This window comes from Neomonachus schauinslandi, chromosome 14, assembly GCF_002201575.2.
Source record: "Neomonachus schauinslandi chromosome 14, ASM220157v2, whole genome shotgun sequence".
In the NCBI taxonomy this organism is placed as follows: Eukaryota; Metazoa; Chordata; class Mammalia; order Carnivora; family Phocidae; genus Neomonachus; species Neomonachus schauinslandi.
The window spans coordinates 68100351-68115903 of NC_058416.1; the positions used below are offsets into that span (position 1 = coordinate 68100351).

The 15553-nt window shown below is 40.3% G+C and overlaps 1 protein-coding gene across 4 annotated transcripts in view; it reads right to left on the minus strand.

Annotated features, from left to right (window-relative positions):
• Positions 1-4617: 4617 nt before the first annotated feature.
• Positions 4618-15553, minus strand: part of SLC5A1 (solute carrier family 5 member 1) — an 83770-nt gene continuing 72834 nt past the window's right edge. For 2 of the 4 annotated variants that reach the window (XM_021703621.1, XM_044921249.1), the window contains one exon: positions 4618-6792. In XM_021703621.1, the coding sequence (XP_021559296.1) occupies positions 6575-6792 (218 nt within the window). In that variant the 3' untranslated portion in view covers positions 4618-6574. Of the gene's footprint in view, positions 6801-15553 lie in introns of all 4 variants that reach the window. The other 2 variants (XM_044921247.1, XM_044921250.1) reach the window with 2 other exon arrangements.

Genomic DNA, 15553 nt, shown 5'->3' on the forward strand with positions numbered 1-15553 from the left:
AGGCACTCTACCAGTTCAGGAAGCCCCTTTTCTCTGTGGTTCCTCATATCCTGAGACCACAATGCCCTATCTAGATTCTGCCTTTTCATTTCCAGAGCCCCTTCCAGAGCAGATTTCTCAGGGTTCCGATTTTGCACTCCGGTGTTTTATCACTTTCCAAGAGCCAGCTTATGGAGGTTCCCTCCCCCTTCTGTTTATCTTCCGATATCCCCGCAGATTCACGATTCCACACGTCCTACCTTGCAAAAATCAGTCACTTACCTTGCAAAAAGCTGTCGCTTTTCTGCTTGTAGAGATCCAGATATACATTCTTACATCTAAGGCTAATTTCGTGGGTGTTCAAAATGGTTTGAGAGATATCCAACTACATTCTAGGGACCAGTTGAGATGGGATCCCCTGCTCCTCCACCATCTTGCCTCCTCCCCCTGTAGACTTTTTTTTTTTTTCTATTGTAGGTTTTTGAGTAGAATCTTAGGTGTCTGGAGCTTGTTTAATTTGGCTCTCAGTGTTTCAAGCTTTTCCAGTCTGAGTTCAGAGTTAAGTGAAATAGAGAGGAACACCTTGTGTCAGTCCCTCGGGCATCCCTCAGACAGGTTAGATTAGGCATACACAGTAATTTGTGAATGTGGTCTGCTCTGCTCCCCTGGACAGAGGGAAATGGGGACACAGGCTGCCCCCACTTTAAGACAACTGATACTTTGTGACTGCTGCTGTTTTAAGATTGCCACCACACAAGAGAGAGGGTGACAGTCACTATTTTGGTGACAGTCAACATTTTGTAGTATCTTCTTCTTGATTCAGTGCTTGTTTGGTTGCTATAAACTTTTGTTTTCCTGAATTCTCCCAAAATTGGTTCTGACAGCTTCTGCCCCTTGTTCAATGTTTCTGTCAGTAGGTGAGAGGTTGGAGTGGCCCATTCCAAATTTTGCTGATGTCACCATTTTTATGATGTCATCCTGACTTACTTCTCTTTGAAGACTTTTTATATTCTTTATCCATCTTTTTCCTAATGGTTTCCTCCTGTCTTTTTTTGTTGGTTCACAGGAATCCCTTGAATAGTCTGGCTATCAACTGCTGGCTTTCTTTGCATCATTTCCTCTCTTCATGTTCTGCCTACTCTTTTTCTGGCCCTCTGGTGAGATGAATGTTGGACTTCCTGGGTTATATCTTCTGAGTTTTATTTCATAGTTTCCATCATTTTACCTCTTTTTAGTACATTGTGGTATAATTCCTGGGCTTCATATTTCTATCCACTAAGTTCAGTGCTGTCCATTCTGCTTTTTAGCCCATCCTCCAAGTATTCTATTCCAACAAGTTAAATTTTCCTTTTCAACATCTCTGGGTAGACCTTGTAGTGTGGTACTTAAGAACTAGAACTCTTGAGTCAGGATCCTGGCCCTGGAGTGGTCATAGCTGGCATATGAAAATGACAGACAGGGAGTGTGAGCCTGTAAAAATAGCTTGTGTTAACTCACATCAAGGACATGGTACTGAAAATGCATTATTTAAAATTATAGAGAAACTTGGCTATTTGAAATTATATCAGTGAGAGTAGGATATCTCACTTGTAACTGAAGGCTCTGAGCCATATGGTTCACTGACAGAGAAGCAGCTTTAATTTCCAACCCAGGTGCAGAGATTTGAATAACGGGTTTTTAGACGTAACATTGCATATTTATCTTAACTGAATTTTCAAGATAACAGGAACTCTGAATCTTCTTAGACCAGCCTGGATATTAATCCCTTTACACACTCTCTGCTTTTCTCGGAGCCTAACACCTAGAAAACATCCTTATCCATGTCCTGTGAGTCTTGAAAGAGCCCCCATGGAAGAATAGAAGCTACTTTGACAGAAAAGATATATTTCTATCACTATTTGGTAGGGAGGAGATATTCACCTAAACCAAAACTATGAGTAGAGGCTCTAGAGACAGATCCACCATGAGCAAAACAATCAACTTCCCTGAACCTTCAATGTTCATCTGAAAACAGAAATAGAAATGCTTAACTCACTGATTTAAATGTTACAAATTTATAACATTTGTTAATATAAATAAATAGGACTCAATAGATGTTGGTCTCCTGACTTGTCCACGTCCCACCCCTTTCCAAGATACTCAGAATTAAAGGAGAAACGTGTTGCTGTTGGAAGGCTGCCTTGGGAAATTCTGTAACAGAGAGAGGGGATTGTCAGCCTCTAGGCCATGACCATCAAAGTCCATCCAAGGTCCTTGGGTAAGTCCCCAAATCTCTGAACCTCAGTTTCCTCCAAATTACTTCATGGAACTATTGTAAAGATTAGGTGGGGTCATTTGGTACTGCCTACAAGGTCTGGCTCATAGAAGATGCCCAATAAGTGTAAGTGCTTTTTCCCCTTATGGCCCCACCATCTGTAAAAAATTCTACCTGTAAAACTGACTTTGAGGGCCAGCATGTATATGGTACGTGATGAGTATGAAATATAAAATAAAAGTCAAGCTGGTAAAATGTTAAGCCTTGGCATATAGTGAGGAGGTCATAATTAAGCAGGTAGGCCCTAAATGTAAAGCAGGTGGATTTTTCTATACCTTGGCATCGTAATGTGCCTTAGCCATACCTACACAACTTTGGTTTCAGAAAAGAGTTTTGGTCCTGATACATCAATAAAAATCTCAAAATAGGGCCTGAGAAAGAGGTTCTTCCAGTTCTGCCTGCCTTGGTGATGAAATGAAACTTCTTTGGAAACTAACTCTAAGTAGTTGTTTTCAAAGTGTGGTCCCCAGAGCAGCAGCATCAAAATCAACTGGGAACTTAGAAATGCAAATTCTCAGGCCCCACTTCAGACCTATTGAATCAGAAACTCTGGGAGTAGCCCCAGTAATCTGTGGTTTAACAAGCCCTCCAGGGGATTCTGATATAGGCTATCATTTGAGAACCACTGCTCTAAGCCTTTTATCTGATTCCTAAATGAGAGAAGGTCCGTTTTATTTTTTTTTTTTTAATTTTATTTATTTGAGAGAGAGAGACTGAGAGAGAGAAAGAGAGAGCACACACATGAGCAGGGCAGAGGGAGAGGGACAAGCAGACTCCCCCTGAGCAGGGAGCCCGATGTGGGACTCAATCCCAGGACCCTGAGATCATGACCCGGGCTGAAGGCAGATGCTTAACCGACTGAGCCACCCAGGTGCCCAAGAAGGTCCCTTTTATCAGGTGGGCATTTGCTAACAGTTTTTCTTTTCTTTTTTTGTTTTATTAAGATTTTATTTATTTATTTGACAGAGAGAGACACAGTGAGAGACAGGACACAAGCAGGGGGAGTGGGAGAGGGAGAAGCAGGCTTTCCATGGAGCTGGGAACCCGATGTGGGGCTTGATCCCAGGACCCTGGGATCATGACCTGAGCCAAAGGCAGATGCTTCATGACTGAGCCACCCAGGTGCCACCTGCTAACAGTTTTTCAAGCAGGGGATTAATTGTATCAAATCACATATTCTTAAAGTTGCTTTTAGGACTACAAAAGCAGACTAGGAGCTTTTGTGATTTGAATATGGAGCTCTGGGCTAAACAACACTCACCCAGTGCCAATCAAGCAGCACTGGTGCCATTAACCTCACCCACACTTCTCTAATTCCATACTACCAACCCATCAAGGCAATGGCACCTCATTCAAATAATTTCATTCCCCAAAATCCAATCTGAAGGTTAGAAGTTTTCTTGGGGCTAGATTGTTAAGAAGTTAAGAAACTACTCTCCACCAACTAAGTGCCCATATGTTTTTCTCCCAAGGTTTGCTTTTGTAAAGCAGGACAAGCTGTAATGCATCTTTTAGGAGATGGTGATTTCCACACCAGGAAAGAGTAGGTTCCAGTGAGCTCCAAAGGTAGAAATCCTCTAAGTGAACACCAATGCCTGACTCAGTTACATAAAATTAAACAATGCTCCCAGGTAAACCAAAGGCCCACAGACTAACTTCATTCTGCAGGAAAGGAGATTTCATTTGGAGAGATTCTTTTTAAAATAGTCATCTATGGGGGGACGGGGTAATTGGGTGAAGGGTATTAAGGAGGGCACGGGATGTGATGAGCACTGGGTGTTATACACAACTGATGAATTATTGAACATTACATCTGAAACTAATGATGTACTATATGTTGGCTACCTGAATTTAAATTTAAACTTAAAAAATAAAAATAAATAAATAAAATAGTCATCTCTATTCAAAGAAGATTTTTTGCCTGATAGGACATGATTTTTCAGTTCTATAAATGGACCATAATAAAAAGTCACTCTGTTCCCAAATACCCATCTTCCATTTGAGGAAAAAAGTACCTCTTCTATGTACTCCTGAAATTATTCTAGTACAATTTATCACTTATTGGCCCCTGGTCACCCAAGGGACTTAGTCTGTCCTAAAAAGACATTATGCATTGAAAGTAGAGTTACCTCATGTTTAGTAGAGATTTTGAAGTTGAAATCATCTCTTTTGCTACCTTTTATTCAAGTTGCCAGACTCTATTCTCCACTCTCTTGGCTCCTATTTCCTAATCCACATCTTGTGCCAACTAAAGCTTGCCACACATATGGTCAGTATCTGTTTAGAATATCTAGAAAATAGGAAAGCTGGATGTTATATTTTTTAATGTTTTTATTAGTATCAACGTAATACATTTTAATTTACGGGACTAAATTCCACTTAATATAACATCTGTTTCGCATCTTTCATGTATGTATCTGTCATCCTCTTTACAAAGTGACCTAGTCACACCCAGAAGAGGTAGATAGATGCTATAAGCACCAAAGTCCCCATTTTTCAAAGAGAAAAATACACAGTTGAGACAAAATAATTTACCACAAAATACACATGAATCATTGGCAATGCCAGAAACTGAATCCAGGACAATCTAGATACTTTGTGCGCATTTCATCCACCAGCTTTCAATCCTTTCCCTTTATCTTTTCAAAGCTCAAAAATACCACAAACTCCACATGAAACTGAGTCTGCTGAGTAATGCCAGCCACAAGAAATTCTCCACGTTCCCCTCTTCTCTGCCTCACTTAAGGGCAATATGGAGGGTGTATCAAATAGTGTCCTTCCTTGCACAAGAACAAGCCATCCCTTTGCCTGTTGAACCATTTGTATGCCTAGGAACCATTCTTAGCTCCACAGCACCTCAGATCCCAGCTCTTTCCTAAACTAGCTTGAAATCAGTCAACACTAACATTGTGACTTTTTCTTAACTTCAAAGTTTATATCACAACATAATTGAGATTTCATGGGTGGGACTAAAAGAATTTAATTAATCAGTTAATTAATTAAAATTATATTTAAAAACTTCTCCCTAGGAAACAGTTTCAACAAGAAATACACTCCTGTCAACTAAAAGTGTCGAATGCTACTACTCAGAACAGAGACCACCTACCCTAACTTTTGTCAATAGATGATCACCACTCAAGACACCCCAAAAAGGAAGGACTGTGATCACATGAACTCATGGAGAGGAGAATCTTGGGATAAGTGTTTCCATGTTACAGGAGAGTGTGGCTGCTTTGAAATAACAGATCCTCCAAGAGATACATTTGTTCTATTATGTGACATAGATCAGCTTCTAAGCTCATATGTCAACATCCACACCATGAGGAAGAGTGACCTCTGGAAAATGTATTCCAATTGATGAGAGTCACCAGAGTGTGTACTGTGTACTTTGTGCAGCCACCAAAAAAAAAAAAATAATTAATTAAAAAAAAATAACCTAGGGCCAGGCTTACATAAAAATAAAGTAAGTATTTATAAATAAGTGCCCAAATCATCCATTTGGTCCATAAGTCCATTGCTGAGTGCCAAAGACATTCCAGACACAGCAAATGACAAAATAAGTGAAATCTCAAACATGAGGAACTCATAACAGACAATTTAAAGAAAACCAGAAAATCCCTTTGACTCAAGATTATCCACTTTCCCCACTGGCCTGAGGCTGGTGCCTGGGTCCCTCCCTTTGGGGTAAGTCCTGCCATCCCCAAGCTTTCCCTTCAAAGAGCAAAACGCCCAGGCCAGGGACACTATCAAGTTCCCATCTTCAGCTTCAATGCATTCATCAGTTTATCAGATTGATTTTTCTCGTGCCAGGAAGAACTTGACAGGTGTATGATGAGAGGGGAAATATTTCTCTTTTAAAAAGATGGGGAGAAGGTCATGAAGGGAAAGCAGCATGAACCAGGGAGACTACAACTCTTAAAATAATATTCAAGGATCACAAACAACACTGACACACTGAATCTACCTGAGAAAAACTTGCATCACACATGGCAGGGCTTCTTTCTTACTGCACCTTTTCCTGGACATGACTGAGTTGGACTTTCCTTCTGCAGCTCTAATATATACAGCTGATGATATCACACTGGCCTCAAATACATAAGTTAAAAGCAAATTAATGATTTTTCTTCAGTTATCCTGTAATTACACCTGTACACATTTATCAACTGGGCAAAATTTACAACTGGCTGGTTTACCATCAGCTTAACACCAGAGAATAGAAGTAAAGGAGGCAGAGTAAAAAGTCTGGCCTTCCTGAACAAGGCCTGCCAAAGAAGGCAAGGCTTAGGCAAAATATGCATGGCAGAAAACGGCCACGGCCAGCAGGATGATGCCATTGATGTTCACTACTGTTCGCCATAAAGGCTTCTCAGAGGTGTCTGTCATCTTCAGCTTCATAGCTTCCTCCTCTTCCTTCGTCATCTTGGGGCCCTTCTGCTGGTCCAGGCCACAAAATAGATCATAGGCCCGCTTGAAGCATCCTTTTTTCTCCTCAGGAACTTCTGTATCAGGAGAAAGGTATAAAACGATGGTTAGATACAGAAGCAAGAGGCAGGAGGAAAGGTTCCGGGGAAGATGCCAGGAAAAGGAAATATCTGCCATTCTTCAGACATTTCCCAATTTTCTTGTTTGCAGGAATGGAAATGGTACAAAATGTTTGAGTAAACTTAATTAATTATAAGATGTTGGTAATAGGTGGATTCTACATCTTTATGATCAACTAAATTAAGCTTTATCTCTATCAGGCCAACACAAATATATTTTTATTTAGAAAAGTCAGAATCAAACAGGAAATAATAGTCTATGAAAAGAAATGTTAACAATGGACTGGGAAACTATGACATATGAACAAGGAAAATCCACTTCCAAACCACATAAACTCATATCTGTTTACCACATCACTGGAAAGCAGTGAGACTTGCATGACTCAGGAGCATATTAGCTACACCTGAAAGTTCCAAAGCTTTATAACAGATCCAGCCATGTGGTAATAATTGGTCTGAGTACTGCCTGACATAGGGCAGCAACGATGAACAATTCCAGAGCTTAAGATCTGATGTTGCATATCAATATTGCCGAATCAAACCACCCAACTGGCCCTGCCATTCAAAGTGGATGCCCACCAAGGGAACTGATTCTCTCCTCTGAGCCCGGGTAAGGCATTAAAAGTAGACAGACCTGGATTAGAATCCCAGGTCTATGGCTCACTAGATATGAAATCAAGCCCACTGTGTTTCAACACCATAGTCAGAGACTACTGCTCTCCACTCCCCGATTTTTAAGAGTCACAGACTTTTAGAATTGCAAATAACCTTAGTGATTAAGCACATACACGTGTCAGAACTGCAACCAAAACTCATCTTTATGGTTTTGCTAATACACCTATCTAATCTTCAAGTGCAGGTAAAATTGGATAAATAATACCTTCTTCATTATAAGATTTTATGAGAGAATGTCCAGTGTGTAGCAGATGTCAAGAAGTAATAGTCTCCTTCTATTCTCTTTTCTCTCATTAACATAAGAAAGAGGGGCAAGTCTCCTTGTACCCCTCCACTTTGGTCACTCCACCAAAATAGAATAATGGAGAAGAAGTAACAAAAGGTTGGGGTCACTGACCAGCACAAGGGATAAATGCATGGTTATCTGGATGGTCTTGAGCAAGTCTCTATATCTCATTTACCCATCTGTAAAGTTGGAAGAATTATATTTGTATTATATAACTTAAAAGTAAGATATGGTGCTAAAATGAATCACTAGAGTAATGTATTCATAATTAAAATATGTCATGATCATATCATTACCAATCATGATGACAACGATGGTGATGATTACAGATGGGGTTGATGATACAGCTTCATGCTGCTGTTTCTCAGAGAATGGTTACAGTGACATCCATTATCTATAAAAGCCCTCAAGAGATCTTAATTTATTTTATTTTAATGGGTCAGGGCCTTCCATCTGCTTTCACCATGAATTGACCAAGAAACAACAGAATTCAAGTGTTGCCATTGATCTCAGAAGTCACTAAGCCAATTCTCTAGCCAGCGGGAAACTCCTCTATGGAATCTCTGATAGATGCACACTTGCTGCTCACCCTTTCCAGACCAACTCAGAAAACTCTTCCTTAGTAGCAATCATAATGGTGATAATTATAGTCAATTCTTATAATGGAGCATTATCTTGTTTAATGTTTCCAACAGTGCTATTATAAGGTATAGGCTATCATTTAGAATATTTTTATATTAAGAACCTAAGCTTTAGAAAAAATGGAATCACTTGCACAAGGAGTAAGTAGAGAAGTAAGGATTCAATCCCAGTTCTTCTTGAATCCAAATCCCACACTATGTCTTTGCACTATCATGCCTCCTCACTTTGAGTTAAGATTGGATGAGTTCTGTTCTGGTGAACAGAGGACACTGAACTGCAAGGCACAAAAGGACCTCTTCTTCATAAGGTCACTACTTTCAAGAGCAGGAGACATAGCTGACTTTCCTAATACATAGAAATAGACACAGAGAATTAGACAAAATGAGGAGACAGAGGAATATGTCCCAAATGAAAGAACAGGACAACACCACAGCAAGAAACCTGGGCAAAATGGAGATAAGTAATATGCCTGATAGAGAATTTAAAGTAACAGTCATAAAAATACTCACTGGACTTGAGAAAAGAGTGGAGGACCTCAGTGAGACCCTTAACAAAGAGAAAGAAAACAAAAAGAACCAATCATAGATGAAGAACTCAATAACTGAAATTAAAAATACACTAGAATGAATAAATAGTAGACTAGAGGAAACAGAATAGATCAGTGACCTGGAGGACAGAGTAATGGAAAGCAATCAAACTGAACAGGAGAATGAAAAATTAATGATAATAATAATACATAAAAATAGATTTAGGGAAATCCATGACACTATCAATTGTAATATCATTTGCATTATAGGGATCCCAGAAGGAGGAGAGAAAAGGAGGGCAGAAATTTTATTTGAAGAAATAATAGCTGAAAAATTCCCAAACCTGGGGAAGGAAACAGAAATCCAGATCCAGGAGACACAGTGAACCCCCAACAAAATCAACCCAAGGAGGTCCACACCAAGACAAACAGTAATTAAAATGGCAAAAAGTAGAGGAGTCAAGATGGTGGAGGAATAGGGGGATCCTGTTTGTCTTGTCTCTCAAATACAACCAGATAGTTATCAAATCATTCTGAAAACCCAAGAAATCAGAGATATGAGAAAAAAAAAATGCTGCAAGTCTACCAGTGGACCACCGTTCTTAATTTTTATTTTTATATATACTTTATATGTTTAAATTTTTTGTTTACTTACATTGTAGTGTGTGTGTGTGTGTGTGTGTGTGTTTCTTTCTTTCTTATTTGAGACCTAGTTTCTTTTAACAAGCAGACCAAAACACACCCAGGATCTAGTGGGGTTTTGTTGTTGTTTATTATTGTTTTTGCTGTTTTTCTTTCTTCTTTTCTTTTCTGGACAAAATGACAAGATGGAGAAATTCACCCCAAAAGAAAGAACAAGAGGGAGTACTCACTGCCAGGGATTTAATCAATACATATATAAGTAAGATGACTGAACTAGAATTTAAAACAATGATTTTAAAGATACTAACTGGGTTTGAAAAAAGCATACAAGACACTAGAGAATCCCTTATTTAGAGATTAAAGAACTAAAATCTAGTCAGGCCAAAATTTAAAATGCTATCACCAAGATGCAGTCCCAAATGGAAGCCATAAAAATGAAGATGGATGAATCAGAAGAGCGAATAAGTGATACAGAAGATAAAATGATGGAAAATAAGGAAGCTGAAAAGAAGAGGGAAAGAAACCTACTAGAGCACAAAGGTAGACTGAGGGAACTCAATGATTCCATAAAGCAAAATATTATCCATATTATAGAAGTCCCAGAAGATGAGGACCAGGAGAAAAGGGGCAGAAGGTTTATTTGAACAAATTACAGCTGAGAACTTACCTAATCTGGGAAAGAAAACAGGGTTTCAAGTCCAGGAGGCACAGAGACCCCCCCCCTCAAAATCAACAAGAATAGATCAACAACTCAACATATTATAGTCAAGTTTGCAAATTACAAAGAGAAAGAGAAAATCCTGAAAGCAGTTCAGGACAAGAGGTCCTTAACCTACAAGAGTAGACACATATGACTGGCAGCATAGCTGTCCATGGAAACCTGGCAGGCCAAGAAGGACTGGCATGACATATTCAATGTGCTAAATGGGAAAAATATACAGCCAAGAATACTTTATCCATCAAGGCTGTCATTCAGAATAGATGAAGAGATAAAGAGTTTCCAGTACAAACAAAAACTAAAGGAATTTGTGAACACTAAGCCAGTCCTGCAAGAAATATTAAAGGGGATCCTTTGAGCAGAGAGCCTAAAGTTAACAAAGATCAGAAAGGAACAGAGAAAATCTACAGAAACAGCGACTTTATAGGTAATACAATGGCACAAAATTCATATCTTTCAATAATTACTCTGAATGTAAATGGACTAAATGTTCCAAACAAAAGACACCGGGTATCAGAATGGATTAAAAAAAAAAAAGACCCATTGATATGCTGCTTACAAGAGACTCATTTTACACCCAAAGACACCTCCAGATTGAAAGCAAATGGACATCAAAAGAAAGCTGGAGTAGTTATCCTTCTTTCAGACAAACTAGATTTTAAACCAAAAACTGTAATAAGAGATGAAGGACACTATATCATAACAAAGGGATCTATCCATCAAGAAGATCTAACAATTATAAGTATTTATGCCTCTATAAACCAATTAATAACAAAATTAAACTGGTTAATAATAATAATACAATAATAGTAGGAGACTTTAACACCCTACTCACAGCAATTGACAGATCATTTAAGCATAACATCAACAAGGAAATAAGGGCTTTGAATGACACACTGGACCAGATAGACTTAATAGATATATTCAGATCATTTCATCCTAAAGCAGAATACACATTCTTTTCGAGTGCACATGGAATATTCTCCAGAAGAGATCACCTACAGGGTCAAAATCAACCCTCAACAGATACAAAAAGATTAAGATCATATCATGCATATTTTCAGACTGTAGTGCTATGAAACGTGAAGTCAACCACAAGAAGAAATTTGGAAGGACCACAAATACATGGAGGTTAAAGAATATTCCACTAGGGCCCTGGGTGGCTCAGTTGGTTAAGCAACTGCCTTTGGCTCAGGTCATGATCCTGGAGTCCCGGGATCGAGTCCCGCCTCGGGCTCCCTGCTCAGCGGGGAGTCCGCTTCTCCCTCTGACCCTCCCCCCTCTCATGCTCTCTCTCTCTCTCATTTGCTCTCTCAAATAAATAATTTTTTTTAAAAAGAACATCCCACTAAAGAATGAATGCATTAGGGGCACCTGGGTGGCTCAGTCATTAAGTGTCTGCCTTCAGCTCAGGTCATGATCCCAGGGTCCTGGGATCAAGCCCCACATCGGGCTCCCTGCTCCACGGGAAGCCTGCTTCTCCCTCTCCCACACCCCCTGCTTGTGTCCCTCTGTCGCTGTGTCTCTCTGTCAAATAAATAAATAAAATAAAATAAAATAAAAGAATGAATGCATTAACCAGGAAATTAAAGAAGAATTTTAAAAATTAATGGAAGCAAATATAAATGAAAACACAACAGTTCAAAACCTTTGGGATGCAGCAAAAGCAATCCTAAGATGAAAGTATATAGTAATGCAGGCCTTCCTCAAGAAGCAAGAAAAGTCTCAAATACACAACCCAACCTAACCTAACACCTAAAGGAGCTGGAAAGAGAACAGGGGAAAAAAAGCCCAAATCCATCAAAAGAGAAATAATTAGAAAAATTAGAGCAGAAATCAATAATATAGAAATTTAAAAAAAAAACACAGTAGAATAGGTCAATGAAACTAGGAGCTGGTTCTTTGAAATAATTAATAAGATTGATAACCCCTGGCCAGACTTATCAAAAAGAGAAGAGAAATGACCCAAATAAATAAAATCATGAATGAAAGAGGAGAGATCACAACCAACACTGAAGAAATACAATTATAAGAACATATTATAAACAACTATATGCCAACAAATTAGGCAACCTGGAAGACGTCAATAAATTCCTAGAAACACATAAACTACCAAAACTGTAACAGGAAGGAATAGAAAGCTGAACAGACCCATAACCAGCAAAGAAATTGAATCAGTAACCAAAAATCTCCCAACAAAGTCCAGGGCCAGATGGCTTCCCAGTGGAATTCTACCAGACATTTAAAGAAGAGTTAATACCTATTCTTCTGAAACTGTTAAAAAACAGAAATGGAAGGAAACTTCCCAAACTCATTCTATGAGGCCAGCATTACCTTGATCCCAAAACCAGACAAAACCCCATAAGGGAGAATTATAGACCAATATTCCTGATGAATATGGATGCCAAAATTCTCACCAAGATACTAGCTAATGGGATCCAACAGTACATTAAAAGGATTATTCACCACAATCAAATGGGATTTATTCCTGGGCTGCAAAAGTGGTTCAACATCCACAAATCAATCAATGTGATACACCACATTAATAAAAGAAAGGACAAGAACCATATGATCCTCTCAATAGATGCAGAAAAAGCATTTGACAAAATACAGCATTGTTTCTTGAAAAAAACCCTCCACAGTGTAGGGATAGAGGGAACATACCTCAATATCATAAAAGCCATATATGAAGGAATCACAGCAAATATCATCCTCAATGGGGGAAAACTGAGGAACATGACAGGGATGTCCACTGTTGTTCAACATAGTACTAGAAGTCCTAGCCTCAGCAATCAGACAACAAAAAGAAATGAAAGGCATCCAAATCAGCAAAGAAGAAGTCAAACTCTCACTCTTCACAGACAACATGATAGTCTACATAGAAAACCCAAAAGAATCCACCCCAAAATTGCTAGAACTCATACAGGAATTCTGCAAACTCTCAGGATGTAAAATCAATGCACAGAAGTCAGTTGCATTTCTACACACTAACAGTGAAGCAGAAGAAAGTGAAATCAAGGAATCGATCCCATTTACATTTGCACCCAAAACCATAGATACCTAGGAATAAAAAAGAAGTATAAAGGATCTGTACTCTGAAAACTATACAACACTTATGAAAGAAATTGAGGAAAACACAAAGAAATGGAAAAACATTCCATTCTCATGGATTGGAAGAATAAACATTGTGAAAATGTCTATGCTACCCAGAGCAATCTACACATCCAATGCAATCCCTATCAAAATACCATCAGCATTTTTCACAGAGCTGAAACAAACAATCCTAAAATTTGCATGGAACCAGAAAAGACCCCAAATAGCCAAAGGAATACTGAAAAAGAAAACCAAAGCTGGAGGCATCACAATTCCAGACCTCAAGTCTATTACAAAGCTGTAATCATCAAGACAGTATGGTACTGGCATAAAAACAGACACATAGATCAATGGAACAGACTAGAGAACCCAGAAATAGACCCTCAATTCTATGGTCAACTAACCTTTGACAAAGCAGGAAAGAATATCCCATGGAAAAAAGTCTCTTCAACAAATAGTGTTGGGAAAACTGGACGGCCACATGCAGAAGAATGAAACTGGACTATTTTCTTACACCATACACAAAGATAAACTCAAAATGGATGAAATGTGAGACAGGAATCCATCAAAATCCTAGAGGAGAACACAGGCAACAACCTCTGTGACCTTGGCCACAGCAACTTCTTCCTAGACACGTCTCCAAAGGCAAGGGAAACAAAAGCAAAAATGAACTATTGGGACTTCATCAGGATAAAAATCTTTTGCACAGCAAAGGAAACTGTGGGAAAAAAACTAAAAGGCAACCCACAGAATGGGAGATGATATTTGCAAATGACTTATCAGATAAACAGCTAGTATCCAAAATCTATAAAGAACTTATCAAACTCAACACCCAAAAAAACAAAAAATCCAGTCAAGAAATGGGCAGAAAACATGAACAGACATTTCTCCAAAGAAGACATACAAACCCTAAGAGACTCTTAATCGTAGGAAACAAAAGGTTGCTACAGAGGAGGCGGGTGGGGGGGGATGGAGTAAGTGGGTGATGGTCATTAAGAAGGGCACTTGATGTAATGAGCACTGTGTGTTATATGCAACTGATGAATCATTAAATTCTACCCCTGAAACTAATGATACATAATAATACATATATGGGAGGTGGAGCAAGATGGCGGAGGAGTAGGAGACCTGGATTTCGTCTCCTCTCAGGAATTCAGCTGGATAGGGATCAAATCATTCTGAACACCTACCAACTCAACAGGAGATCGAAGAAAAGAAGAGCAACAACTCTCTCATCAGAAAAGCGACCACTTTCTGGAAGGTAGGACGTGCGGAGAAGTGAATCCGAGGCGATATTCGGGAGGATAGACGGCGGGGGAGGGGCCTCCGGCGGCCGCTTCTGGCAAGTGATAGAACCACGGAGCACAAAATCGGAACTTTTAAAAGTCTGCTCCGCTGAGGGACGTCACTCTGGTGGCTAAGCGGGGGGTGGAACCCTCTGGGACAGTGTGGTCTCAGGACCCACGGGTCACAGAAAGACTGGGGGTGCCTGAGTGTGGCAGAGCTCCCAGGTATCGGAGCAGGGAAGCCGGCTGCAGAGGCGGAGCCCAGGCGCGGGCTCTCAGCTCGGGGTTGCCATAAACTGTGATCCGCGGCACAGTCGGGCCACTGCTCCTCCAGCAGGGACCCAACAAGCGGCAGATCCGGGGAGACTCACCTTCCTCCCCCGGGAGGAGCCGCGCGGGAGTGCACCGCAGGGATCTGCTGGGTTTGGAGACTCCACCCGGGGTCGGGTGCCGGAGATAGAAACGCGCGGTCACAGGCCGGGTGAGCACGGAGTGCGGCTGGAGACCGGGGAGACGGGAGTGACTGACGGCTTTTCCCTGGGGGCTCACTGAGAAGCGGGGCCCGAGTTCTCGGCTCCTCCGGGGCGGAGATTGGGAGGCCGCCATTTTCACTCTCCGCCTCCAAAGCTGTACGGAAAGCTCGCAGGGAACAAAAGCCCCGGAGAGCAAACCCCAGCAGATTACTTAGCTGGGAGGGGGCAAGGGCGGGGCAATTCTGCCTCCGGCAAAGACATTTGGAAACCACGGCAACAGGCCCCTCCCCAGAAGATCAGCGAGAACAGCCAGCCAAGACCAAGTTTACCCATCAATGAGAACGGCAGAACTCCAGCTCTAGGGGACTACTGCACATA